The sequence below is a fragment of the Macaca thibetana genome, chromosome 17 (genome assembly GCF_024542745.1).
Source record: "Macaca thibetana thibetana isolate TM-01 chromosome 17, ASM2454274v1, whole genome shotgun sequence".
In the NCBI taxonomy this organism is placed as follows: Eukaryota; Metazoa; Chordata; class Mammalia; order Primates; family Cercopithecidae; genus Macaca; species Macaca thibetana.
In genome coordinates, this window is record NC_065594.1 from 74,594,534 (window position 1) to 74,622,033 (window position 27,500).

Sequence of the window (27,500 nt, forward strand, 5' to 3'; positions counted from 1 at the left end):
GGCGCGGCGGTCCCTATCTGCTCCCGGGAGAGTGGAATCTTCTCTCCATCTTCTTCGCCCCGAGCCTGGGGGTGAGAGGGAGATCCGTGGTGCTTTCTCCTATCTTCTTGGGGGAGGGGGAGGAGGAAATTGTCAAGGGAAGTAACAATTGCGGCCAGCTCCCCTGGTGTCCCAAAGCCACCCCCTCGCGTGACAGCGTCCCTAGCACCAGTTCTTACTGCTTACACAGCGCAATTCCACCTGTTTGCACAAAGCCCGAAGCAACATGCCTGGCCCCTTGGATACGAGGCTTGCTTAAAGTTTTGGGGCAACGGTGAATACCAAAGAAATTGCATCATGGCTTTTTAAAAAAACCTTGAAAAGAAACGAAAATAGAAGAACAAGAAAAAAAAAAAAAAAAAAAAAAAAAAAAGGGAAAGAAGAAAGGAAGGAGAGAGAAGGAAAGAAAGAAAAATGGAGAAACAGGGAGAGAGATGGAGACAGACAAATAGATGGAGATAGAGATCGTGAACCAGCAGCAGCTCTCTGCCCAGTCACAGCTCTGCATTTGTGGGCCACTTTCAGACTCTTACACCACCCACCCCCCGGCCTTTCTCTACTCTCTCTTGCCCCAGAGCCGCTACCCCCGCTGCAACCTCTTACTTCTGCACAGTCTAACTTGGCAGGAGGCTCTCTGCAGGCGCAAAACTCGCCAACTTGTTAGCAAGATCACTACAGTCAGAATGGGTGATAAACGAATCTGTGGGGCCTGTGGAGGTCCTCAAACAGCCGCACAATCTGTCGGCGATGTGACCCTGGTGCTCACCCCCGGCATCCTCACCCCTCCTCTTAACCATCTTTCCAGTTCTCTTCTCATTCATCAACAACTCCGGAGCGTTTCTCCCAGAAAACGCTGATCTTTGGGAAAAGGGGAGGGGGCGGAGAGGGCGGGGAATCTTCAGGCAGAGGAGGCGGCCGAGCTGGAAGGCTCAGGGTGGTAACTAAGATTTAGGGCTGGGGTGATTTCCAGCGAGCCGCAGGAAGTTCCGTGTTGAGAAGGGATGGGCTGCTACAAAAGGGAAAGACGAAGCCTTGAAAGGATTTAATTAACCGTGTCAGGGATAATTACCCCTGGACAGTCCAAATTAGTTTTGCATAATCGCTCAGAACCATATGAATTAACTTATAATATTGCAAAGAGCTCGGGGAATAACAGGAGAGGGATCATTTTAATTAGTGAATCAGGGTCAAACCAGCAGAGCCTATTTCTCACATTTCCAAAACTTTTCATGGTTTTTAAAATATTATTCCGTTGGGGGAAAACAATCACTTTAAAGACTTGGGTCATTTATAAAAGACGTGCAGCTCCAGAGATGGTCTCAATGGGGAAACTGGCTTAAGACTTGTATATAGTAGCTTGAGAATTTCCATTTTGGTTGGCTAGAGGGGTGGCGAGCTCTTCCTATAGTTATTTTTTTTTCTGACAGTCTGTTATGATTTTTCAAACTTTTCTCTAGTAGAAACTTGTCTAGCCCTAGACATCCAACCCTTTCCATTTGAATGCTATACTTCTATTTTAATGCGATTAGCATAACAAAATTAAGTCCTAAAGAGGCCAAAAGTTGTACTTTGTCATTAGTAGTGATTATCCTTCCAAATAAAACCTTAAGGTGTAAACAAGGAATACCCCAAAGATAGGAAAACAAATTACACTGATTTAAGTGGTGGGGCTCTTCAACTAACAAGATAAAGTGGTCAAGCAACTTTCCCCTCTTAAAATGTTACTAGAAACTGCTGAAATGCTTTGAAAGGTCTGGATGTTTTCAATGGGCTCTGTTCTATTGGTTCATGAATGCCTTTTTTTTGTTGTTGTTAAAGCTAATACAACGACTTGGGCTGTTTTTTTAAAATCTTTCCTATTCACGATTAAAAATGTGATAAATCAGGTTTTTGGCTCTGAATAACAATGGCTTGATTTAGATTTCCTAGTAAATCTATTCAAAAGTGAAACAAAGGGTGCTTTTGGAGGATACCTTACACTTCACCTGGACCAGGCACGTAAGGGCAATTCAGATACAAATCTTGTTAGGAACTCAACAAGAAATAGAAGATTTTTCTCTTTTCCCTGGTTCAGGCTTTATTTAAACTCTTTGTTCAAAAAAAATGAACAGAGTGATAGTCGGATTCTAATTTACAGATATACCTTAGACGTCTAATATTAAATTAGAAGATCACACAAGAAAATCATTTACACATAAAGGTTAAAACCATATTTAAAATTTTAAAAACTTTATATTACATAAAGCCAAAATGAAACTAAATACATGTTAGCCAACTTCATTCACAAACATTAGTCAAAATATATACATTTAAAAAGAAACAAAAAAGCTAATAATTCAAGGTTTCTTTTCTCTAAAATGTGTTTTATCGTAATTTGCAAATGAATTGCAGGTGATCTAAAAAATAAGCCAATTGAGGAGGGAAATCCAAAACACATTAAACCAGCTCAACTTGGGAGAGAAATGCTAGCTGAAAATGAGAGACATCTGTTGAAACAATTCTGTGCTTTTTTTCTTCAGTTTTGCTAAATAATAAATATATAATTACCAGACAAAAAAGTCTGATTTAATCTTCGATAAAATTGCGATTCTGAAATAGTTTCGCAATTTTTAAAAGTTAACTTTGATATTCGCTCCACATGTTTTTGAGTCTAAAACCGACTCAAACTTAGGGCAACGAAAATAACACATTTTCCAAGCCTCAATGTTTTCACTGACATATACACATTTACAGTCTTAAGGTGAACTCAGCCATAAGGGGAAAATAGGAACAGTGCCTTTTTCCTTTTTTGTAAACTGTGTCAGAAATCCAAGCGAGTGGACTCAGGCAGACTTCTAGTAGTTGGTTGGTTGTTTAGGAAGAAAATCCAATTGACAACTTTCATCTCACAAATATTTCTTGCTTGCGTTTCTTGCTCTTGAGAAAGAGCTCTTGCTCTGATTTGCATATGGCGTGATAAACAAAAGAAACTGTGATCATCTCACACAAAAGGCCAGATTCGAGCCGGTCACTGGTCAAGAATGGATCCGGTCTGGGAGTTCTGCTTGAGAGAACAGAGATCTGCAAAGTTCAAATAGTACAAACAGGGAGGCAAGGCTGCTCAGAGCCATCCCACTCCCAGAAACGAATGACACAAGCAGCTTTTCCCGTGTGCCAGCCATTTCAGACCTCACATTTGAACAGAGTGCATGCAACACGGACCGGGAGGGGGTTGGGGGTTGGGGGTTGGGGGTTGGGGGGCTGAGAGGCAAGGAAGGAGAATGAGAAACAAAAACAAAACCGACCATGAAACTTCCAACAAAACTGGGAAAGGCCAACATGTCAAAAAGTTACTCCTCCACCTCCGTGGGTCAAAACGCAACAGGTTCCGAAGTGCAAAGCAAACACCAACTGCTGCCGGACACAACCGCCCGCTTTCGAGTTGGCTGCCGAAGTGCAGGTCTGAAATGATCCTGCGAATTCACAGGCCCGCTCACCCGCGCCCTCGCGCGCTTGGCCACTCCTGCCCCGCCTGGCCTCTCTGCCTCTGCCTGGCACCTATACATTCTATGTACATACAAACCGGGTCCCCGGTCGCGGGAGGGCGCACGGGGAGGCCGCAGCGCTCGTACCTATACATATGTACACGTGTGCACACCGGTCCTCGCGAGGCGGCCCCGCGGGGTCATAGCGCGGCAGCGTAGGCCGCGGGGTAGGGGTCCAGCTGGGGCTTGCCCATGCCCGGCAGCAGGATGTAGGCGAGCGGCGGCTGCAGCCCGGGGCTGGGCCACGCGCTGCAGTTGCACGGGATCATGTAGCCCGGGTTGCCCGGGCTGGGGTGCGAGTGCGTGTGCCCCCCGGCGGCCGCGGCCGCCGCTGCAGCCGCCGCCGCCGCGCCGTGGAAGGCGCCCGCGCCCGCGGTCGGGTAGCCCAGCGACGACGCGTACGGGAGGCCGGACGAGGACGACGAGATCTCTGCCATCTTGGAGCCCAGGTCCAGCAGCGAGTAGGGGCTGCCCGCGGCAGCGGCGGCGGCAGCAGCGGCGGCGGCGGCGGCCGACTGCGGGAAGAAGACGCGCGCTGCGGCGGCGGCGGCGGCCGCGGCCGCCTTCTCGGGATTGGCGAGCAGCGACTCCGGCACCAGGCCGCCGCCCGCCCCCGCGTGCAGCCCGGCGCCCGCCTTGAGCGCAGGGTGCTCGGCGTCTGCCACGCCGCCCAGGCCGTAGGGCACCGGGAAGGCGAACTTGTCCTTCTTGAGCAGCGTCTTGGGCTTGCGCCGCGGCCGGTACTTGTAGTCGGGGTGCTCCTTCATGTGCATGGCGCGCAGACGCTTGGCCTCGTCGATGAACGGCCGCTTCTCCGACTCCGTGAGCAGTTTCCACTCGGCGCCCAAGCGCTTGCTGATCTCCGAGTTGTGCATCTTGGGGTTCTCCTGGGCCATCTTGCGCCGCTGAGCCCGCGACCACACCATGAAGGCGTTCATGGGCCGCTTGACGTGGTCCACTGGCTTGGACATGCTCTCACCCTGCCGCGGCTGCAGCCCGCCGCCGCCCGGGCCCTCGCCCTCGGCCCGGAGGAAATCAATGTTGGCTGCCCGCGGGGACCCGCTCGGCCGGCCGGGACTCGCCGCGCCCCACGTCGCGCCCCGGCGTCGCTCCCGGCCCAGAGGAGGGGGCTGGAGGACCAGCCCAGGGCCACACCGCGCCCCGGGCCGCCCTGGTGTCTCCGGCCGAGCGCTCGGGCAGGTTGTCTCTGGGACACTCTAACTTCTCTGCGGTGCCCCCTCCCCGCGGCGGCAGTTTGCCCTTTACGTTCTTTGGGTCCTTCGTCTCCAGTGGCGTTTGCTGGTGAGCTCCCGCAGGTAGCGGCGGCCGGGCAGAGCGCTCCTCCTCCTCGGTCGTTCTCTCTTAAATGCAAAGCGGCCCCCAAAGTTGCGTCGCGGAGACTCCACCAAGTTGAGCCGAGGAGCCCGCCGCCGCGTGCTGCCAAGTGCCAAAGGGGGCTCTCAGCGGCTGGAGTGTTTGGGTTCTCCTCGGTGACTTTCTCATTTGACAGAAGCAGATGGGGGTGGGGAGGGCGGGGAGGTGGCCCTGGAGGAGGAAGAGGAGGGGGAGGCGGAGGAGTGTCCAGGCGTGCCACGAGAACGCAGAGCGCAGCAATGGATATAAGTACAAATACAGCAGCACCAGCCTGTCTTCTTGGCTCCGGGCAGGGTGCGCCGATGGGAAACCCCCAATCGGCTGGGTGGGTTTTTTTTTTTTTTTTTTTTTTTGGAGGGGGGGAGCTGTCCCCCCAGCACCTGCCTCTCGAGTGTTCCTCTCCCGCTGCTGGACTGACGGGTGGAGCGAGGAAGGAGGGTGGATAAGGCTTGAGCAAGCGTGGGTCGCCCGGCCTCAGAGGAAATTCTCCCGGCTCGCCGAGGAGCCGCGTCCGGCCGTCCCCCGGGCCATGCCAGCTCCGCTCGCTCCCAGCCCCTTCAGGCGCGCCTGCCGACTTAGGGCTCCCGGAGCTCGCCGGCCGCGGAGGGCAGCGCAGCCTCCACGCGGCGCCTTAGGCCTGGCACCGGCCGCGTCCCCGCCTCGCTCTTCTCGGCAGCCGCCCGGCACTTGCAACTAACTTCGCCCAAGTTTCCTGCGCCGCGGCGCTCCTCTCGGCGCGCTCCTGGGAGCGTGCGCCCGCGAGTCCGCGGCGTCCGGGGCCCCTCTGTCCTCGCCGCTGCGGCCAGAGCCGAGCCGGGGCAGGGGCAGAGGTGCTGGAGGAGAGTTAAGGAAAACGCGCCATCACCTCAGTTCGCAGGTCCGCGCTGGGGCAGCTCCCGCTCTCCCCACTCCCGCGGCGCAGGAGGGCCCTGCCCAGCCTAGGCCGCCCTCTGCACCGGCTCAGGTGAGTGTGGCTACCTGTGTGTGTGCGCGCCCGGAGCCGGCACTGGGTGTGCATGTCCAGCCGCGGCTGTGTGTGTATATCTGGGGGCCTGCGGAGGAGGTGGAGCCCGGGACTCCGGGAGGGAGGAGGGATCAGCGGAGCCGCCTCCCGCTCCCACACCCCCAGGACCTCGAATTAACAGATCCCCCCCGTCCCCCGCCCCTTCCCAATCCTCCTCCTCCCACTCCTTTTCACTTGAGAGCAGGTTTAGGCGAGTGGAGAGTCCGGAGCGCGCCGCGGAGTCTGCGCACTGTTTGGCGTTTGCAACCCCTGGTGTCATCCGGCTACCCAGGCCGGCCCGGCGCACAGCTGTCCCGGTTGCGGCCCTGGGAGCCTCGCCGGGAAGAAGGCGGCGGCGGGCACGAGTAGGAGAACCTCTCCAACTACGGAGGAAGAGGGTTAAGCTTGGGGAAGGGGAGACTCACCCTTGAAAATGTTTGAGACTGTTTCTAGCAAGAAAGTGCTCATTTTCCTTGGAGGTCCCGGTGTTGCTTGCAACAGATGCTTCTCGCATTTTCTTGCACTGGTGATGCACCCAGTCAGAGGTAGCGGGGTGAAAAATAGCTCAGGAGGGAATAAGGACACTCTTGGCAACCTTTCCGAAAAAGAGCTAGCCCAGGCTGACAGTATGCATCCTTAACTGACTATTCAGGTCTTTAAAAATTGTTTTGTTTGTCTTTTGTTGTGATCCTGGTCGCCAGAACCATCTATATGCTGATCTCTTTAAGGTACAGCTAACTTACAGTGTCTCACATGCACAACTAAGGTGAAGGTGTTTAAAATCAATAAGTGTAAGTAGTTTCCCTGGAAGAGAGAAGTAAAACGTACCAGTCACTCAATGCTGGAATATTTTTATGCTAAGCATAATTTCCTTCTTTAGTAGTTAGAGCAGTTTTTTAAAAAAATATAGTGGACACGATGCAGAAGTCAAACAGTATGATTCTGTTTCCGTATTTTCCTCACTTCTTGGTGTGCTGCAGCACACTTGGAACATGATCTGTCTGGAGGTTTTATTCACATGGTGGCCTGCCCTTCAGGGAGAACTTGCTTGCCTTCTTTCTTTGGCAGTTTGGATTTGACCTAGCCCTGTGGTATGTGCAAGTAGGAACATCTACAAACGGTTAACTCTTTAAGTCTTCCTACGATTTATGTTCAGTTCATTCAGATACACACACACACACACACACACAAGCTTTGATTGTAATTATGAACGTGAATTAAAACTGTTTCAGGTCATCAGATTTATTTAAAAGTTAGGCTTGTTTTGTTCATTGTAATAAAAGAATAGTGACTTAAAAATTACAGTCGTGATAACAGAACTGTGAACAGCAGTGGCATGTGGTTTGTGTTTTTCTGAAGATGTCATTGACAACTGCTTATTTTGTATCAGTTATGCTCTTGCATTGTTAAGACAATTGGACTGATTTCTCCAGAACCATATTCCTTTACAGGCTCTGTAAGGACACCCTTGTCATTCACAGACTCTGGCTGGAGTAATGTGAAAACACTAGCATGTGTAATTACATAGACTGGAATATTAAATGTACTGTTTTGTGATAATTAACTACAAAATTATCATCCCTGAGCTTTTCACCTACTGACGTGTATAATAGGTTTGAGACAAAAATACTATACACTGGCACACAAAGAACATATGTATGTATAGGGCACAAGACATGAAAGCTGTTATTCACTAAATATTGTGAATAAAGTTAAATCTAGTCGTGAAAATTATTTTGACACATAAAAAGGGAGGATTGTGAAAATGTGTTTTGTATTAGTGAGTTAAGTGATTTTATACTCTTCAAATTTAAGTTTAAAAATCTACTGCAATAAATTATTACATTAGAAGAAATGTTTGTATATATGATTGAAATGTATGCTTATATGTGCAATATCTTATAGGAATAATATATGTAAAGTTCCTTGGATATAGTTTTTCCAGTATACATTTACAATATTGTCTGTCTAGTGATATTAAATGAGCCAAATTTGAATACTCTCAAGTCCAAGAATGTTGAACTGTGGGAAACAAAGGTGTCATAAGAAGAAAATGACTATTTGTGTGCTTGTCTATTAACCAAATGAATCTTCCCACATTTCAAAATAGGAAAGATTTGGTTTTAGTTTTTGGCTTCTAGGGGATCAATATTCTTGGCCTAACCCTTCACAACCAAGGAAACAGCCTTCATAATCATCTATGCATTAAAGAAAGGCAACGTGGCATTGCTGTTATTAATCAACCTTCACACCTCTTGCCTGAATCTGGTTGAGCTTTTAACAAAGTAAATTTTCAAGCCATTTTTATTCATATGTACCAAAATGTAAATTCACTTTTAATTTCCTCCTATCTTGTGTTTGAATTGATAGAGGCATATTTTTATTCTTGCTCAGTTTGTCCTAAAGATGAAAAAAAATCCCAGCGTATAGGAAATGGAATAGTCTGTGTGAGTGAATAGTGAGGGAAAATAAATTGAAAGAGAATTGGTAAGTTTGATGGGCTTTATTTTGTCAACTCTTGATTGTAAACACCTAAAGAACAGTATAATTTGATCAGTATATTTCATGTGGGTCTGTATTTCCCTTGTGGCCACAGTGATATCGGTGATACAAATGTATCTAATCAGAAACTGAGTGACACTCCCTCCAAAAAAAGTTGTGGGCCTGTGTAAATTCAGTTTTCTCTTTTCTCCCTTCAATTCTCCCCAGAAAATAGTCTCTTTTCAATTCTAAAACTTTCACTAGGAGGCAGCAATGAGATTGTTGGGGAATAAAAAATACCTTGGTAACACGACAGGCTGGCTTGCTTGCTTTCTCTTCCACAAAGGAGGGAGAATACTTGGGTCCCAATATGAACAGAATCGTTTTCCCCCATCGTTTCATCCTCCTCTCTCTCACTGGATTTTCACCCAGGTGGCTCACTGTCACATTTGTCTAGAACCATAGGGATGATAAAGCAAAGCAGCAAGCCAATGGGGTAATGAGAGGTGACTAGATGGAAGTGATGGGCAGTGAAGGTGATGCCTTCAAAGTGCAGAGTCTGAATAATCATTCATGCACACTGAGAGCTGGCAGCTGTTGTTAGAGAATGTTGGGGATCTGTTCTTAAGCAAGTGCAGTGAAAGAATTCAGAAGCTTTCATACCTGCATAGAGAGGTGATATAGCCTGTTTGTCCTGTTAAGAAGGAAATGAGAAGACTATGACAACAGCCAAGCCTGAGGCTTTTGTCACAGCTCTGTGGTCTCACTTCTATTAGCCCCCAAAAGGGGGAAAATCCGAAACACATGATCTCCATAAAGCCCGAGAGACAAGAGCTGTTTGAGGTCAACAGTCAACATGGAAAGCAACGGCTGTCAGAGTGCCCCTTCACCAGTGCCTGCTAATTTTTTATCCTTTTGAGATTTCTGTCCTTTTATTCTCACTGTTCCTGCCACACTTAAACCTCTGCATTGTGTTAACTATATATATATTTTTTAAAAAAACTACTCTTAACTACTAAAGAAACGGGGAATATACAGATCAATCATGGAGAACACCTTTCCTCATGTCTCCTGAGCAGGGCTCAAGCAGGCTGACATTTCAAAAGGAGCCTTACCTAGAGGATAGAGCGGGAAAAAACAATGTCAAAAACAGTCCCTTCTTGCCCCCCGCCCAGAAAAAACAAAAAACAAAACAAAACAAAACTCTGAGAAAAAAGACAATACAAATAATTCAAAACAGACAACTTCACAAAGTACCTATGTCAAATCCCAAGAATCCTATAAAAGCGTAATTTTCTTAGGATAAGAGTCTTTTTTGTTTTGTAAATGAGAGGGAGCTAGTCTTGAACAAGACTAGAAATGAATGAGGAGGGTTGGACAGTGAGGGTGTCATTGGCCTGTGTAATGAAAACTTCCAGCCTTCTGTAGCTATTACATGAGGAGACTGGCTTTTGGTAGGGTGGGGTTCTCCTTGTGAATTTCATCACCAACCATGCCCCCGTTTATTTTGAGAAAGAACAAACCGAGAAAGGGGGTTCTCTTAAATATCCCAGCAGGGTGGTAGATAAGCCATGCTTCTGGCTTTACAGAGGTCACTCTGACTGTCCCCTTTTCCAGCTTCTGGATTGCCCAGCCCTGTGCTTTCCTCCTACTCAGATTCAGGTTCCTATCTAAGGACGGGTCTGCTTTAGAGCTCAATTGCTGAGCGGCTCTGCTTCTTAAAAGAATAAAAAAATACATAGCTATCAGTTATTGAGTTCTTAAGATACCGCACCTTTTGCACACATTATTCTATTTAACTCTTAGGAAAACCCTATGATGTAAGCATTACCATCTCCAATTTGCAGACTGGGGAATGAAGCCTTAGAGGAGATGAGTAAGTAACTTGCCTAAAGTCACACTACCATAAGAGGAAGAATTGGGATTTGAACTAAGCTGATGTTTTTAACCCCCAGCACTTAGAGTCCCAATAGAAAGCTCAGCCTCTTTCCAGCTCAGATTCCCAATTCTATTTCCCCTGTCCGGAGCTGCACGCCCCGGCCATAGCGAATAATAACTGACGATTAAAAACGCCTGAGCTATATTCATTTCCACCCCACACCTTCTCCCTATCTTTGCCTTTTTTCCCTGTATTAATACCTCATAAAAGATGGCGCTCTTCCTGCTTCTTCTTCACCCATTTTTCCCGCGCCCGCGAAAATTACTACCTGACAGCGCAGGTGCAACATGACGTTCGACCAGAGAAACCAATACCTACTTGGTCACGCCCTCTGCGATGAGATCATCTCCACCTCTGGCCCAACCCCTTTCCCTCCAAGTGTATATAAAGCACTGCATTACCGCCATTAAACGAGACTTGATCAGAGCACTGTCTTGTCTCCATTTCTCGTATCTCTTGTTCCCCAAATTCCCACCCCCTCCTCCAGGGCCTGCTTCGACTATCCCGCGGGCCGGGATATTCCCCAAGCTTTCTGTGACTCACTCAGCGCCCACTGCCTCTGTGAGGGAGTAGCCCAGTGGCAATCTCTCCAATAAGGCATTCCAACCCCACATCAACGACACCCCTATCAGAAGAAGCAGTTTCTCCAAGTCCCATCCCTGCTGTTCTGGGGCCAGGCCTCCCCTTGCTCATGTAGCCCTCAGCACAGATTTGGTGTCAGCTGCAATCCACTATCACTTACTCCCTAGACCTCCCACTGCAAACACTGAACAATTGCCTGCCCTGAATAAACCCAATCTCTACCCTTTCTCTGATAGCCAAAGGCTGCTCCAACAATGTTATCTAATCTCAGTCTTTATTTTCTCCCAACCCTAGTTGTCCGGCCTTTCCCTCCCTTTCTACCTTTCTTTTGTGAACCCCAAGTACACAAAATCGGTTTAATCACAGTTCGTGACTCATGATACACTCTCATAATTGGTCCATCAATGGCCTAGTTTTCTTTAGTTAGTTATATTTAATAATTTAACAAGTGCCTTTGTGAGTCCACCACTCAAAATAAAACCTGCCAATAAACCTATGTATCTAACTAAACGATCTCTCCAGTAAACTCTCCACTCGCCTTGCTCAACCCAATGTAGCTATTTTCATTCCATTGATTTTTATACAGTTTTTCATCTAGATGTATGCTTTAAAAATATGTTTTTATTTTATTATGTTTTTAACATGGAAGTTTTCATAAGTTAAATTTTTTGTATGTAATCTTTATTGTCTATCTTTTGTATATAATCTTTATTGTATAACTTTGGATTCATCAATGTTACTGCATGTCACTGTAGTTTATTCATTTTAGCTGCTAATATTTGGTTGTGTAAATATACCACAGTTTATTGCTTACTGTCCTGTTGATGAGCATGTGAGTTGTCTTCAGTTTTTAACCATTGTGAACTGACTGCTATATGCATTCTTGTTTGTGTCTACTGTTGGACATGCGTACAGGTGAAAAGCTGTAAAAATGGGAAACCCGCCTAGTGCTGTACCCTTTTTCCAAGTAGATCCCTTTGAGTTTCTGTTCACTTTTGATTTTTTTTCTAGGCATTCGGAGGTTTTTATATTTTTGTCCCAAGTTTTTTATTTATAGGAGGGTTGGTCTTACAGGAGCCATTTCTGTGTTACCAGCATCCATCTGAAATTGATTTTTATGTATAGTATGAGGTTTGACATTTTTTCCATATGGATACTCAATTTTTTAGAACCATCAACTTTAAAAATTGCATTTTTATACCGCTCATGTGTGCTACCTTTGCCCTAAATAAAATTGATGTAAGTTGGTTTCCGAGCTATTTTGCTTTATGTTTAAATTTTTTTCTATTTTTGCCCCATATTGCACTATCTTAATTCTGATAAGGAGCAAGTCCTCCTATCATTTTCATCTTATTCAAAAGTATCTTGGCTATTCTTGGCCTTTGCATTTCTATATAAATCTTAGAACAGATTGTCAGGTTGCAAATCTCTCTCTCTCTCTCTCTCTCTTTCTCTTAACAAGGTCTCGCTCTGTGGCCTGGGATGGATTGCTGGGGCATAATCATGACTCATTGAAACCTTGACCTCCCAGGCTCAAGTATCCTCCCATCTCAGCCTCCCAAGTAGCTAGAACCACAGGTGTGTCCCATTATGTCCACTAATTTTTTATTTTTTTGTAGAAATGGAGTCTCTCTATGTTGCCTAGGCTGGCCTCGAATTCCGGGGGTCAAGAGATCCTCCCATCTCAGCCTTCCAAAGTACTGAGATTACAGGTGTGAACCACCATTCTTGGACCCAAATATTCTTTAAAAACTGATTTTTTTTTTTTTTTTTTAGACGGAGTCTCGCTCTGTCGCCCAGGCTGGAGTGCAGTGGCGAGATACTGGCTCACTACAATCTCTGCCTCCTGGGTTCAAGCAATTCCCTGCCTCAGCCTCCTGAGTACCTGGGATTACAGGCGCCCGCCACCGCTCCAGCTAAATTTTTTTTGGTATTTTTAGTAGAGACAGGGTTTTCATCATCTTGGCCAGGCTGGTCTTGAACTCCTGACCTCGTGATCCACCTGCCTCGGCCTCCCAAAGTGCTCAGATTACAGGCGTGATCATTTTTTAAGAAACTTTTTAATTAAGACTGCTATAAATCTCTAGGTTGATTTAGGGAGAATTGACGTCTTCACATTGTTAACACTTCTAATTCATGAATTTAGTATCCTTCTATTAATTTCATTGTTTTGTGGGGCGTGGTGGCTCACGCCTATAATCCTAGCACTTTGGGAGGCCGAGGCAGGTGGATCACGAGGTCGGGAGTTAGAGACCAGCCTGGCTAACATGGTAAAACCTCATCTCTACTAAAAATACAAAAATTAGCCTTGCATGGTGGAGCACACCTGTAATCCTTGCTACTCGGGAGGCTGAGGCTGGAAAATTGCTTGAACTCGGGAGGTGAAGGTTGCAGTGAGCTGAGATCATGCCATTGCACTTCAGCCTGGGCAACACAGTGAGGCTCCATCTCAAAAGAAAAAAAAAATTCCATTGTTCTTTCATTTCTCTCAGTAATATAGTTTTCTGGTAAAATTCTTACACATTTATAATTCCTAGGTTTTTAAAGTATTTTTGATACTACTACAAATTGCATATCTTTAAGATGATATCTTTTTAGATTTATTTTGTTTTTTTGAGATGGAGTCTCACTCTGTCACCCAGGCTGGAACGCAGTGGCACGATCTGGGCTCACTGCAGCCTCCGCCTCCTGGTTTCCAGAGATTCTCCTGCCTCAGCCTCTGGAGTAGCTGGGACTACAGGTGCCGGCTATCATGACTTGCTAATCTTTGTATTTTTAGTAGAGATGGGGTTTCACCGCCGTAGCCAGGCTGGTCTCAAACTCCTGGCCTCAAGTGATCTGCCCATCTCAGCCTCCCAAAGTGCTGGAATTACAGGTGTGAGCCATAGCGCCATGCCAAGATGATATCTTTTTTTAAAAGATAGTGTCTTTTCAAGAATTTTATTTTGTTTGTTGCTGGTATATAGAAATACAATTAATTTTTGTATTCTGACTTTGTAAGTAGCTATCTTGTGAAACCATTTTTATTTTTTATTTTTTGTTGTTTTGAGACAGGGTCTCACTCTGTCACCCAGGCTGGACTGCAGTGGCCTGATCTCTGCTGCCTGCAACCTCCACCTCTTGGGTTCAAACGATTCTCATGCCTCACCCTCCCGAGTAGCTGGGACTATAGGTATGTGCCACTATGCTCTGCTAATTTTTTGTATTTTTGGTAGAGACGGGGTTTCACCATGTTGCCCAGGCTGGTCTCAAACTCTTGGGCTCAGGCAATCCACTCACCCATCTTGCTCTCCCAAAGTGCTGGGATTGTAGGCGTCAGCCACCACACCCGTCCCCAAACCATTTTTACTTCAAATAATTTATTTGTAGTTTTTTTTTTGAGATTTTCTATGTGCAAAATCATATCATCTGTGAATATGGAGAGTGTTCTCTCTTCCTTTCCCATTCTTAAATATTTTTTTTATTCTTCTTGCCTTACTGCACTGTCTAGAGTCTTCAGTTTGTTGCTGAACAGAATTTGTGATGGTAAGTGTCTATCTTTTACTTGATCAATGTATGACATAGCTGGGAGTCACCTTACTCTTTTCAGAACTTAACCTAGTCCAGCCCTGGTCCCACTGCCACTCAATCACATACATCTATGCATCTTCCTGGAATTATGCTTGGTTATGCTTTTCTTAGTTTAGAGAGTTGACCAAACAAGTCATCCAGTCTTTATCTCTAGAACAAGAACTCCACCTGGTTTAGTCCACGAACTCCGAACACTGAAGGAGTAACTCCTTCCTTAGTTCCTCCACCAGCTTAGCAGAGATTTTTGCCAAATATAATTGCTCAGCACTTGCCTGGTTATGGTATTAGGCTGTTTGTCTCAGCTTGGTTTTATGCTGCTGTGCTATCTGCATCTCACATTAGGAAACATGGCCTCAGTACCTGCACCATTAGGCACAAACTCCAGAGTCCGTGTCGCTGGGCCAGTTTTCTGTAGTTTCTTCCACTGCTTCTGGAGCACGTGACTGCTTGGTTCAGCCTCAGTGCCTAGTGTCTTGAAAACAAGCCAAGACCCCCAATCATTGCACATGCTCCAAACATTTTAAATGGGACATTTGTTTTACCCAACAGCACAGTGTTCTCCTTCTCTAGAGGCAGGGTAAAATAACCCATGAGCAAGCAAATGCCATAACTCCTCCTAATTTTTGTAACTGGAATGTAATAAGAGGACACAAGACAGGAATCCTGAAGTATTTAAGAACAGTGATTAGTCTGATAGCAATCTGCACCTAATCATCCCAGCTGCCTGAAAAGTTAACTCATGACCTCAGTGGACTTATCACCCCCTGGTATTTGTAGAGCCACATTGTAATTTAGTGCTTTGTTTGTGCACTAAAGTGTTTCTATATACTAACTTCCTAGTTGATGTGTCCTTTTGTTCATTATCAGCCGCCAATTTCACATTCCAGTCGGTTGTCAGGAGTGGCTAGACTCTCTGATCATAGGCAAGCCTGCAGCACTGCTTTTCAATACACTTTTAAAATAGTATTTGATGTTTATGCATGTATATTGTCTACCAGCAATTATATCTATTGCTGTCAAACAAAGCCCTGGATTTGATTTTTTTGTTTTTAAAATTGTCTTTATTTACTTGAGGCCAAAGGGGGCATTCATTGTATCACAGGGCTGGCTTTTTTGCAAAATTCTGACTTTACTATAAGGACAGGTGGCAGTGAGTTAAGGGGCTAGCAACAACCTGACAGGAAAATACTATCTGATGGATCTATGGAGTTGCTTTTTCTTTTTATTTTTTTTTTTGAGACAGGGCCTTCCTCTGTCACCCAGGCTGGAATGCAGTGGTGCAATCTCAGCTCACTGTAGCACTGACCTCCCAGGCTCAGGTGATCCTCCTTCCTTAGCCTCCCAAGTAGCTGGGACCACAGGTGTAGGCCACCACACCCAGCTAATTTTTGTATTTTTTGTAGAGATGGAGTTTCACCATGTTGCTTAGGCTCATCTTAAACTCCTGAGCCCAAGCAACCCGCTTGCCTCAGCCTCCCAAAGTGCTGGTATTACAGGAGTGAGCCACCATGTCCAGGCTGGAATTGCTTTTTCTATTAACCTTTTCTGACACAACTTCAAGAGGCTGAGTTGACTAGTTCCTGCTTCTTCATATGCTGGATCACCTATTATTCTAGTGCCAGTACGTCTTGGTTACAATTGTTAACTCATATGTGTTTCTTACTTAACTTTAAACACCCCAAGGGCAGGGACCATATCTTACTGATCTTTGTATCTTAGCACCTAGCAAGGCTCCTGGCACCAAATAGGCACTCAATAAATTGTTGATGAATGAACGAATGCATCAACTACATGCTCTGATTCTGTTTGTGCACAGCCAAGGAGAAAGGAGAGGTTCAGGACTTAACCTCGTGATTCAGACATAGGATTATTAAGCTAATCTTAATTAATTAATTAATCTTAATGAAGTCTAGAGTAGTGCTGGAAATGAAATGACTTAAACAATGTTTCTGATACCCACAAGTAATGCTCCACGTTATTGCCTCCTATCATCAGTATAGTTCAAGTATAATCTGCCCTACCTCCCCTCTTCTACCAAACAGTTTGGTCATTATGTAAATACTTAATTTTAAGTTGCTATTAAGGATATCTGTAACAAAGGCAACAGCTTTTAAGTTTTCATGGCCGGGCGTGATGGCTCAAGCCTGTAATCCCAGCACTTTGGGAGGCCGAGACGGGCGGATCACGAGGTCAGGAGATCGAGACCATCCTGGCTAACACGGTGAAACCCCGTCTCTACTAAAACATAAAAAAAAAAAAAAAGTTTTCACTATAGAAATTGTTCAGTCTTACTGGGCGCGGTGGCTCATGCCTGTAATCCCAGCATGTTGGAAGGCTGAGGCAGGCAGATCACCTGAGGTCAGGAGTTCAAGACCAGCCTGGCCTACATGGTGAGACCCCTGCCTCTACTAAAAATACAAAAATTAGCTAGGTGTGGTGGCAGGTACCTGTAATCCCAGCTATGCAGGAGGCTGGAACAGGAGAATTGCTTAAACCCAGGAGGTGGAGGTTGCAATGAGCTGAGATTGCGCCATTGCACTCCAGCCTGGGTGACAAGAGGGAAACTCTATCTCCAAAAAACAAAACAAAACAAAAACAACAAACAATAATAAATTGTTCAATCTCTGTATTTATTTGTTTACTTATTGAGATGATGGAGTCTCGCTGTGTTGCTAGGCTGCAGTGCAGAGGTGCGATCTTGGCTCACTGCAACCTCCGCCTCCCCGGTTCAACCGTTTCTTCTCCCTCAGCCTCCAGAATAGCTGGGACTACAGGCATGTGCCTCCACACCCAGCTAATTTTTGCAGTTTTAGTAGAGACGGGGTTTCACCATGTTGGCCAGGATGATCTCGATCTCTTGACCTCATGGTCCGCCTGCCTTGGCCTCCCAAAGTGCTGGGATTATAGGCATGACCCACCACACCCGGCCAATCTCTGTTTTAAAATGTACTTTGACTATAGTATGAAAATTTATCAGAGTAAATTAAAATATGCTTTTGTATTTTAATAAAATGACTGGAATAGCAACATGACTGGTGTACATTTTCATGGGATACTTTCTAAAAATTACATTTTTTTTTCTTTTACATGCTGTTACTGTGAATAATATAACTTCTACTCTGAATTCTGCGGACCTGCGGTGATAGAGCTTAGGGAGCTCTCAGGTGTGCTTAAGGTGTGCTCATTATTTTTGTTATGGCAGCCTGGGATGAGTATTAGAGCTCAATTTCCAAAAGCTCCATTTGATTCACAAAAGAGGGGTTTGGGAAGAGGGCAGGTGATGGGGGACTTAAAGATTTTGTTTTGATCTTCTGTTATGGATTGAATTGTATCCCCTCTAAAGTCATATGTTGGAACCCTAGAGTGGCTGTACTTGGAGATGAGACCTTTAAGGAAGTAACTAAGGTTAAGTGGGGTCAAAAGTGAGGCCCTGGTCCAATAAGATTAGTGTCCTTAGAAGAGGAGACACCAGACAGCTGAAGTGCTCGCTCTCTCTCTCTGTCTCTCTCCATATGTGTGTGTGTGTGTGCATGCGTGTATATGTGTATGTCCCCACTCACAGAAAAAGCCATGAGGACAAAGCAGCCATCTTCAAGCCAGGAGGAGAGCTTTCACTAGAAATCAAACCCTGTGATACCTTGATCTTGTACTTCTGGCCTCCAGAACTGTGAGAAAATAAATTTCTGTTGTTTAAACCCTACAGTCTGTGGTATGTAGCAGCCTGGGCTAAATATTACAAACTTCTATGGTGTTTGAAGTTTTCCATCAAAAATTTGTTTTTATGTTACTTTTGTCAAAAAAAAAAATAGCTAATAAATGTAACTCCCACCCACTGATAATTTAGCCCCTCCTCACCTCCAAAATGAAGCTTTTCATTCTGGAGCAGGTATTATCCTCAAATTTTGCTGGCTCCATTTATAAACACAGAATAGTGTAGTGGCATAAACTGTGAGAACTGGCGATGCTTTAATGTTTTGTCTCAGACAAACAGAGATCTGGGTTGCTGGGCTGGGACTGAGGTGCTCTAGATGGGAAGCTGAGGCAGGGATCTTCGAGACAGAACTATGCTTGGGTGAACTCTGCAACGCACGGGGTGAGATCAAAGTGGGAGAATTTGTAGGGGGTGGGTCAAGAAAAGTACCACGAGCATTCATTCACACTATACTACTTTTAAAGAATCAGTCTACAAGGAGTTGGAATGACAGGCTGATGCTTAACTGGGTGAATCGTTGATTTTGTGTTACTGTAGCAATTTAATTTATTGTAGAAATTACTGAAAGCAGCAGCAATTACTGAATGCTCAATGGCTACAGACTTTATGGTAGATTAAAGATTGAGGCAAATTCTTTGTTATTTCTTCATTGAGAGGTGAAGTGTAATAACTCACTTGAATCTGGGTTGCCGTAAGTGACTTGTTTGATCAAGATGACACTGCAACAGGTTGTCATTTGGGACTTCTGAGTCTCAGTTGTAAGAAGCTTTGCAGTTTCTACCTAGGTCTCTTGGTCTCTGGGAGTCTTGGGCTGCCATGGGAAAATTTCAACTATTCTAAAAGTACCTGTTTAGAGAGGCTTCTGATATACAGTACCCGTTTATTCAAGCCTTCTAGCCATTCCTGCCAAGGTGCCAGACACAAAAGTGATGCTGTTTTAGACCCTCCAAAGAGCTCATCCACCAGCAGAATACCATCAAATGATCTCTGTCGTGCTATGGGGGACAGAAGAATCACCCTGCTGAGCCCTGCCCATATACCATACCTATAAAATAAGGAGGTATAGTAAAATACTTGTAATATTAAGCCATTAAGTTTTGGCATAGTTTGTTATGCAGCAACCAATAACGAGAACAGAGTTATTACAATTAACCAAACAAACCAGTCTACTAGTTTGCAAGTTGATTCTGTTGAAGGTTCCTTAGTTCTTTTTAACCCTGAGGAGCATGATTTAATACCAAGTAAAGGGGGAAAACATACAGTTTGTAAAGTATGTAGGAGGAGACTTTCTCTTGATACAAGAATAATTGCTCAACAGTTGGAGAAATTCTGTAGGTGACACCCTACCCCTTATAAAATTATACAGTTTTGGGTGGGAAGGATCAGGAACAAGTTATCCAGAAACCCCTCAGCGTGGCTGGGACTCTGTTGTAATCTCTCCTGGTTCCCAGTAATGGCTCATATTTTTTAATCCTGAAAAAAATTGGCCTTTTGTTCATCACTGCCTAGATAGAAATAAACTCTCTTTTCCAGATTTTCTGGGAGTAGCCAGTCAGGCACAAACTTTTACTTTCCTCAAAGAGAGACAAATTTTCTCTGATCACATATATCATTTTTCAGCTGTATGATTGATTATAGCTTAAGGGAAATTTTTTTAAAAAAGAAATTGTCCAAATCTGAAGTATTAGATATTATAATTAAAAACACAAACACACAGAAATATCATATTTTATACTCCTTGGTAATATTTGTCTATTGTTGAGGGGATTCTGGAGTCACTCAACATAGTCCTAGTTTTAGAGGCTATGTTCAAGACTACATCCCTTTTTCTTTTCAGGCTCATAATTTCTAATTTTTAAAGTTTTGAAATATATATGGATAAATTATCTTCATTAGACTGAGAAAATAGAATGTTTTTACATGAGGGCCAATTACACATCTAATAATGATAGTGTTTAAAAGAAGAGTAGAAGCAGAAGACATTGCTAGAGGACACAAAGTTTTACTGAAAAATTAACATATAATAACATACTTCAGTGATGTTTATTTGGTGGGGTTCCATCTACTTTGCTTTAGGCATCGGCTTTTTGCTTTCATCTCTTTTAGGGAATATGTTGCTTAAGGAAAATATTAGTAATGTCTGTAGAGCTGGGTTAATAAATTCCATTGCTGACTGGACTCCTTACTTAATCTGATAAATCAGTGGTTTTGTGGTTTCTGAAATCAGCAGAGCCCATCAATTAAAATACATACTGCAATTAATGTTTTTAATTATAAACACTCCAAATAAAACATTATCAGAGAGAATAAGTAATATATGCTGAGAAGGCGGTACACTATACAGAACAGCACAATATAAGTAACACTAAACTGGAAATCAAACATTCTGTGTCTGAGTTCCACCTTTGCTTGATGCTAGTTGCCAGCTTAAATTCTGGAGTCCCAGTCTTCCCATATGTAAACTGGTAGTAAAAATACATCTTCAGGCTAATGCACAAGAATATGATGATTAGAATAAAATGAGGCAATGCAAGTAAATGATAAAATGCTATTTCTTTTTTTGTTTGTTTTGTTTTGAGATGGAGTCTTGCTCTGTCACCCAGGCTGGAGTGCAGTGGCGCCATCTCAGCTTACTGCAAGCTCTGCCTGCCAGGTTCATGCCATTCTCCTGCCTCAGCCTCCCCAGTAGCTGGGACTACAGATGCCTGCCACCACGCCCACTTATTGTTTTTTGTATTTTTAGTAAAGACGGGGCTTCACCATGTTAGCCAGGATGGTCTCGATTTCCTGACCTTGTGATCCACCCACCTCGGCCTCCCAAAGTGCTGGGATTACAGGCGTGAGCCACCGCACCCGGCCAAAATGCTATTTCTTAAACTGGCCAAAACAAGACTAGAGACGGAGATGTCTCCAGTTTACCTGGGACAGTGGGGTCAGATAGCTGGACATTAGGATTAGTGAGGAGAAACCTCTTTCAGTTGAGTTGGCTAGAACTGTTAATGTTATTTTATCCCCATAGGATGTTTGTTTTTAAGGTGTGTTATAAGACTTGTTTTCTTTGCCTCCTCCACATTTATTTTGATTCTCAACACCCTTCTCTTTTACTTGTTCAGTCGACTATATGCCTAGGAATGGAATTGCTACGTCATACACTAACTCTATGTTTAATCTTTTGATGAACTTGTCATCTGTAAAATGAAAATAATACCTGTCTTAAGGATGCCTTCTCTCACCCCTCCTACTGGAAGTTCTGGCCAGGGCAATCAGGCAAGAGAAATAAATAAAGGGTGTTTGATTAGGAAAACAGGAAGTCAAATTGTCCCTGTTTTCAGATGACATGATTGTATATTTAGAAAACCCCATAGTCTCAGCCCAATCTCCTTAGGCTGATAAACAACTTCAGCAAAGTCTCAGGATACAAAATCAATGTGCAAAAATCACAAGTATTCCTATACACCAATAACAGACAAACAGAGAGCCAAATCATGAGTGAATTCCCATTCACAGTTGCTACAAAGAGAATAAAATACCTAGGAATCCAACTTACAAGGGATGTGAAGGACCTCTTCAAGGAGAACTACAAACCACTGCTCAACAAAATAAAAGAGAACACAAACAAATGGAAGAACATTCCATACTCATGGATAGGAAGAATCAATATTGTGAAAATGGCCATACTTCCCAAGGTAATTTATAGATTCAATGCCATCCCCATCAAGCTACCAATGACTTTCTTCACAGGATTGGAAAAAACTACTTTAAAGTTCATATGGAACCAAAAAAGAGCCCACATTGCCAAGACAATCCTAAGCCAAAAGAACAAAGCTGGAGGCATCATGCTACCTGACTTCAAACTATACTACAAGGCTACAGTAACCAAAACAGCATGGTACTGGTACCAAAACAGAGAGATAGACCAATGGAACAGAACAGAGGCCTCAGAATAACACCACACATCTACAACCATCTGATCTTTGACAAACCTGACAAAAACAAGAAATGGGGAAAGGATTCCCTATTTAATAAATGGTGCTGGGAAAACTGGCTAGCCATATGTAGAAAGCTGAAACTGGATCCCTTCCTTACACCTTAAACAAAAATTAATTCAAGATGGATTAAAGACTTAAATATTAGACCTAAAACCATAAAAACCCTAGAAGAAAACCTACACAATACCATTCAGGGCATAGGCATGGGCAAGGACTTCATATTTAAAACACCAAAAACAATGGCAACAAAAGCCAAAATAGACAAATGGGATCTAATTAAACTAAAGAGCTTCTGCACAGCAAAAGAAACTACCATCAGAGTGAACAGGCAACCTACAGAAAGGGAGAAAATTTTTGCAATCTACCCATCTGACAAAGGGCTAATATCCAGAGTCTACAAAGAACTTAAACAGATTTACAAGAAAAAAACAACCCCATCAAAAAGTGGGCAAAGGATATGAACAGACACTTCTCAAAAGAAGACATTTATGCAGCCAACAGACACATGAAAAAATGCTTATCATCACTGGTCATCAGAGAAATGCCTCAAAACCACAATGAGATACCATCTCACACCAGTTAGAATGGTGATCATTAAAAAGTCAGGAAACAACAGATGCTGGAGAGGATGTGGACAAATAGGAATGCTTTTACACTGTTGGTGGGAGTGTAAACTAGTTCAACCATTGTGGAAGACCGTGTGTTGATTCCTCAAGGACATAGAAGTAGAAATACCATTTGACCCAGCAATCCCATTACTGGGTATATATCCAAAGAATTATAAATCATACTGCTATAAAGATACATGCACACGTATGTTTATTGTGGCACTATTCACAATAGCAAAAACTTGGAACCAACCCAAATGTCCATCAATGATAGACTGGATTAAGAAAATGTGGCACATATACACCATGGATTACTATGCAGCCATAAAAAAAAATGAGTTGATGTCCTTTGCAGGGACATGGATGAAGCTGGAAACCATCATTCTAAGCAAACTATCACAAGGACAGAAAACCAAACACCACATGTTCTCACTCATAGGTGGGAATTGAACAATGAAAACACTTGGACACAGGGCAGGGAACATCACACACAGGGGCCTGTGGGGTGGGGGGCAGGGGGAGGGATAGCATTAGGAGAAATACCTAATGTAAATGACGAGTAGGGTGCAGCAAAGCAACATGGCACATGTATACCTATGTAACAAACCTGCACATTGTGCACATGCACCCTAGAACTTAAAGTATAAAAAATAATAATACATGTCTTAGCTAACTGCTTAGCTGTTTTTCCATAGGTACTGTGTCAATGTAAAGTTCTATCAGTAGTGTACGAAGATTCCGATTTTTCCACACATTCACTGCATTAGCGTACTCCTGAGAAATAGAACCAATAGGATACACATACACACCACACACACACACACATACACACACACACACCGATTATGGGAATTGGTTTACATGATTATGAAGGCTGAGAAGCCTCACAACCTGTCATCAGCAAGCTGGAGAACCAGGAAAGCCACTGGTATAATTCAGCCTAGGTCTGAAGGTCTGAGAACCAGGGCAGCTGATGATAATAGAAGTCTTGGTCTGAGTCCAAAGGCCTGAGAAGGGGATTGGGAGGTGATAATATAAGCCCCACTCCAAGTTCAAAGGCCTGAGAACCAGGAGCGCTCACAGGCAGGAGAAAATGGATGTCCCAGCTCAAACAGAGAATGAATTTGACCCCTTTTCACTGCCATTTTGTTCGATTATAATATAGTACAATAATAGAATGTTCTATTGTAATAGAGTATTATAATAATATAGTAGTAGTATTATGATATAGTATTATAATAGAACGTTATATTATAATATAGTATTTGGGCCCTCAACAGATTGGATGATGCCTGCCCTCACTGGTGGGGATCATCTTCCTTACTCAGTCTACTGATTCGAATGCTAATCTCTTCCAGAGATACCCTCACAGACACACCCAGAAATGATGCTTTACCAACTATCTGACCATCCTTTAGCCCAGTCAAGTTGACGCATAAAGTTAACCATCACACTCACTAGTATTTGTTATTATGTGTCTTTGTTTTTATGATAATCCTAGTTGGTGTAAAATGGTATCTCATTGTGACTTTTTATTTGCATTTACATGATAGTTAATGATGTTAAGCTTTATCTTGTGTTTCTGACCATTTGTATGCCTTTGGAGAAATGCCTATTCAGAGTTTTGTTCATTTTTAATTGGGCTATTTGTCTTTTTATTAAGTTGTAAGAGTTCTTTGAAATAGCTTAAGTGTGAATTTCCCAACTTCATTCTTATTCAAGATTGTTTTGGCTATTTGGGATCACTTCCATATTGCTTTATGATCAGCTTGTTCATATCTATAAAAAGCCAGCTGGGATTTTAATATGCATTGTATTGACTCCGTAGCTCAATTTGGACAGTAGATCAATTATTACTTGTGTAGACTGATTATTCTGTTGGTTAATTTTCCATGTCAGCTTGGATAGTGCTTTGAATGGGATTAATGTTGAAATTGTTGAACTCTGGGTGAAGCAGATTGCCCTTCGTCATGTGGGTGGGCCTCATTCAATCAGTTGAAAGCTGGGATAGAACAAAAAGATTAGCCTCCTTGCGGAAGAGGAAAAATCTCCAGCAGACTGTCCCTGGACTTCATCTGCTCCATTGGCTTTTCTGGGTCTCCAATCTGACAGGCCACACTGCAGATTTTGAGTGAAATATGGCCACACCCCAGCTTTCATAATCATGTGAACCAATTCCTTTTAGTAAATTATCTATCTATCTATCTATCTATCTATCTATCTATCTATCTATCTATCTATCTATCTATCTATCTATTTCTCTCTCTCTCTCTCTCTCTCTCTGGCTGTGTATACACTCACATCTATATACACACACACACTCACACACACACATCCTATTATTTCTGTTTCTCTGGAGAACCCTAACACACTAATTCACTGTCTTCATTTGTTATAGGTTTACTCCAATTTTCTGTTTTTTCTTAAACTTGTTTCAGTAGTTTGCACTTCATAGGACTTTTTTTTCATTTCCTGTAAGTTATCTAATTTGTTAGCATACACTTGTTTATAATATTTCCTTATAATTGTTTTAAGGAAATACTTAGAATTCCTTTTAAGGGACTACTATAAATAATTGCATGCCAATAAAATGGATTATAAAATCCTTTAATAATCCATTACTCTCATGAGGTTGGTAGTTATGCCTTTCTTCTATTCCTGATTTTAGTAATTTTAGTCTTCTCTGCTTTTTTTCCTAACCTAGGAGATGTAAATTCAAGTAGCTCTGAATACATGCTCCCTTGTCTTCTTTTTGTCCCTTGGTCAGTTTAGATAAAAATTTTGAGTTATGTTGATCTTTTTAAAGAGCCAACTTCTGGTTTTATTGGTATTCTCTATTGTGTTCTAGTCTCTATTTCACTAATTTCTACTCAAATATTCATTTTTTCCTTATTATTGCTTTAGTATTAGGTTGCTTTCCTTTTTCTGGAGTCTTAAGGTGGAAAGTTACATTATTTGTTTGGGATCTTCTTTTTTCTTAATATAGGCATTTACAGCTACAAATTTCCCTCCAAGCACTGTTTTAACTGCAAGCAATGTTTTGGAATGTCCTGTTTTAATTTTTATGCATCATAGAGCATACTCTAATTTCTTTTTCAAATTTACATTTGGGAGTGTGTTTAAATCCCACATATTTGTGAATTTCCCAAATTTCCTTCTGTTATTATTTCAAATTTCACTTTATTATGGTCTGAGAACAGACTTTGGATGAAACACACTTTGTATGATTGTAACTTTTAAATTTTATTGTGGCTTGTTTTGTGACCTAATATATGATTTACCCTGAAGAATGTTCCATATGCACTTGAGATGAATGTGTATTCTGTTGTTATGAGTGGAATGTTCTATACATATCGGTTAGGTCTGGTTAGTTTACAGTGTTGTTCATATTTTATATTTCTTTATCGATCTTCTAATTGTTCTACCCATTGCTGAAGGTGGTATACTGAAGTATCCAAATACGATTGTTGAATTGTCTCTCTCTCCTTTCAATACTGTCAGTTTTTGCTTATATTTTGGGGGACCTGTTATTAGGAACATGTGTATTTATAATAGTTAGATCTTCCTGATGGATTGACTCTTTCATCATTATGAAATGTCTGTCTTTAATGCTAGTGACTTTTTTTTGCTTTGAAGTCTATTTTGTCTGATATTGATAGAGTCACTCCAGCTTTCTTATTGTTGTTCTTTGCATGATGTATCTTTTTCAATCCCTTTACACTCTATGTATGTGAATCTTTAGGTGTAAAGTATGTCTCTTATATACAGCATATAGTTGGATCATTAAAAAATTCAATCTAATAATCTCTGCATTTTTATTGGATCATTTAACTCATTCACATTAATACTATGTTTTGTTTTGTTTTGTTGTACCATGAGAAAAGGAATTTTTTTTAAAAAAGGGGAAGACAGGGAGAATTTTAGCTTTTATTCTTTTTATTATTTATTTGTTTATTTATTTAGAGACAGCATCTGGCTCTGTCACCCTGGCTAGGGTGCAGTGGTTTAATCATAGTTCACTGCAGCTTTGAACTCCTGGGCTCAAACAAATACTATTAATATTATTAATATACTTGTATTCATGCCAGTCAATTTACTTTTTATTTTCTATATGTCTCATATCTTTTCTCTTTCTGTATTCCTCCTTAGCTACTTTCTTTGGCATTAAATGAATATTTTGTAATGTAGCATTTTAATTTCTTAATACATTTTTCATTATATTTAAAATTATTTTAGTGATAGTGCTAGAGCATACCATATACATCTTAATGTATCAGAAATGACTTCAGATTATATCAATTTAATTTCAGTGAGATATAAAAACATTAATTCTCTATAACTCCATTTTCTCTTTCCCTTTGTCATGCTATTGTTGTTGTACATATTATACCTATATGTGTGACAAACCAAAGAATACATTGTTATAATTATAACAATGTATCATTATTACTATACAATGTATTGTTGCATTTGTATAACTGTAAAGAAGCTAAAAGACAAAAGGGGAACAAGTACATATTTTTGGAATTTATTGTTTTAACGTTCTTATGTATCATTTCTTGTTCCTTTGTCCCTGTGGACTTGAGTTACCATCTGATGTAATCACCTTAGTGCAATACAGCTTTGCTCCACTTGCCTCCTTTGTGCCATTATTGTCAAATATATTACATTTCTATATG

General features: G+C 42.7%; 2 protein-coding genes across 3 annotated transcripts in view; one reads left to right on the plus strand and one right to left on the minus strand.

Moving 5' to 3' along the window:
* The window catches only part of CLDN10 (claudin 10), a 1,179,064-nt gene that overhangs the window by 308,139 nt on the left and 843,425 nt on the right, over nucleotides 1-27,500 (plus strand). The gene's annotated exons all lie outside the window — the stretch shown is intronic.
* On the minus strand, nucleotides 2,096-4,544 carry SOX21 (SRY-box transcription factor 21). Of its 2 annotated transcripts, XM_050766563.1 has the most exons (2): nucleotides 4,098-4,544; nucleotides 2,096-4,031 (listed from the first exon to the last, which is right to left on the minus strand). In XM_050766563.1, the coding sequence occupies exons 1-2, from the start codon at nucleotides 4,532-4,534 to the stop codon at nucleotides 3,704-3,706; spliced, it is 765 nt and encodes a 254-aa protein (XP_050622520.1). In that variant the 5' UTR covers nucleotides 4,535-4,544; the 3' UTR covers nucleotides 2,096-3,703. The 2 variants fall into 2 exon arrangements, with proteins under 2 accessions (XP_050622520.1, XP_050622519.1); XM_050766562.1 differs by having other exon boundaries at nucleotides 2,096-4,544.

Excerpts from the sequence above, each read along its gene's own strand:
- SOX21 (XM_050766562.1), bottom strand. The coding sequence starts at position 4,534 with ATGTCCAAGCCAGTGGACCACGTCAAGCGGCCCATGAACGCCTTCATG.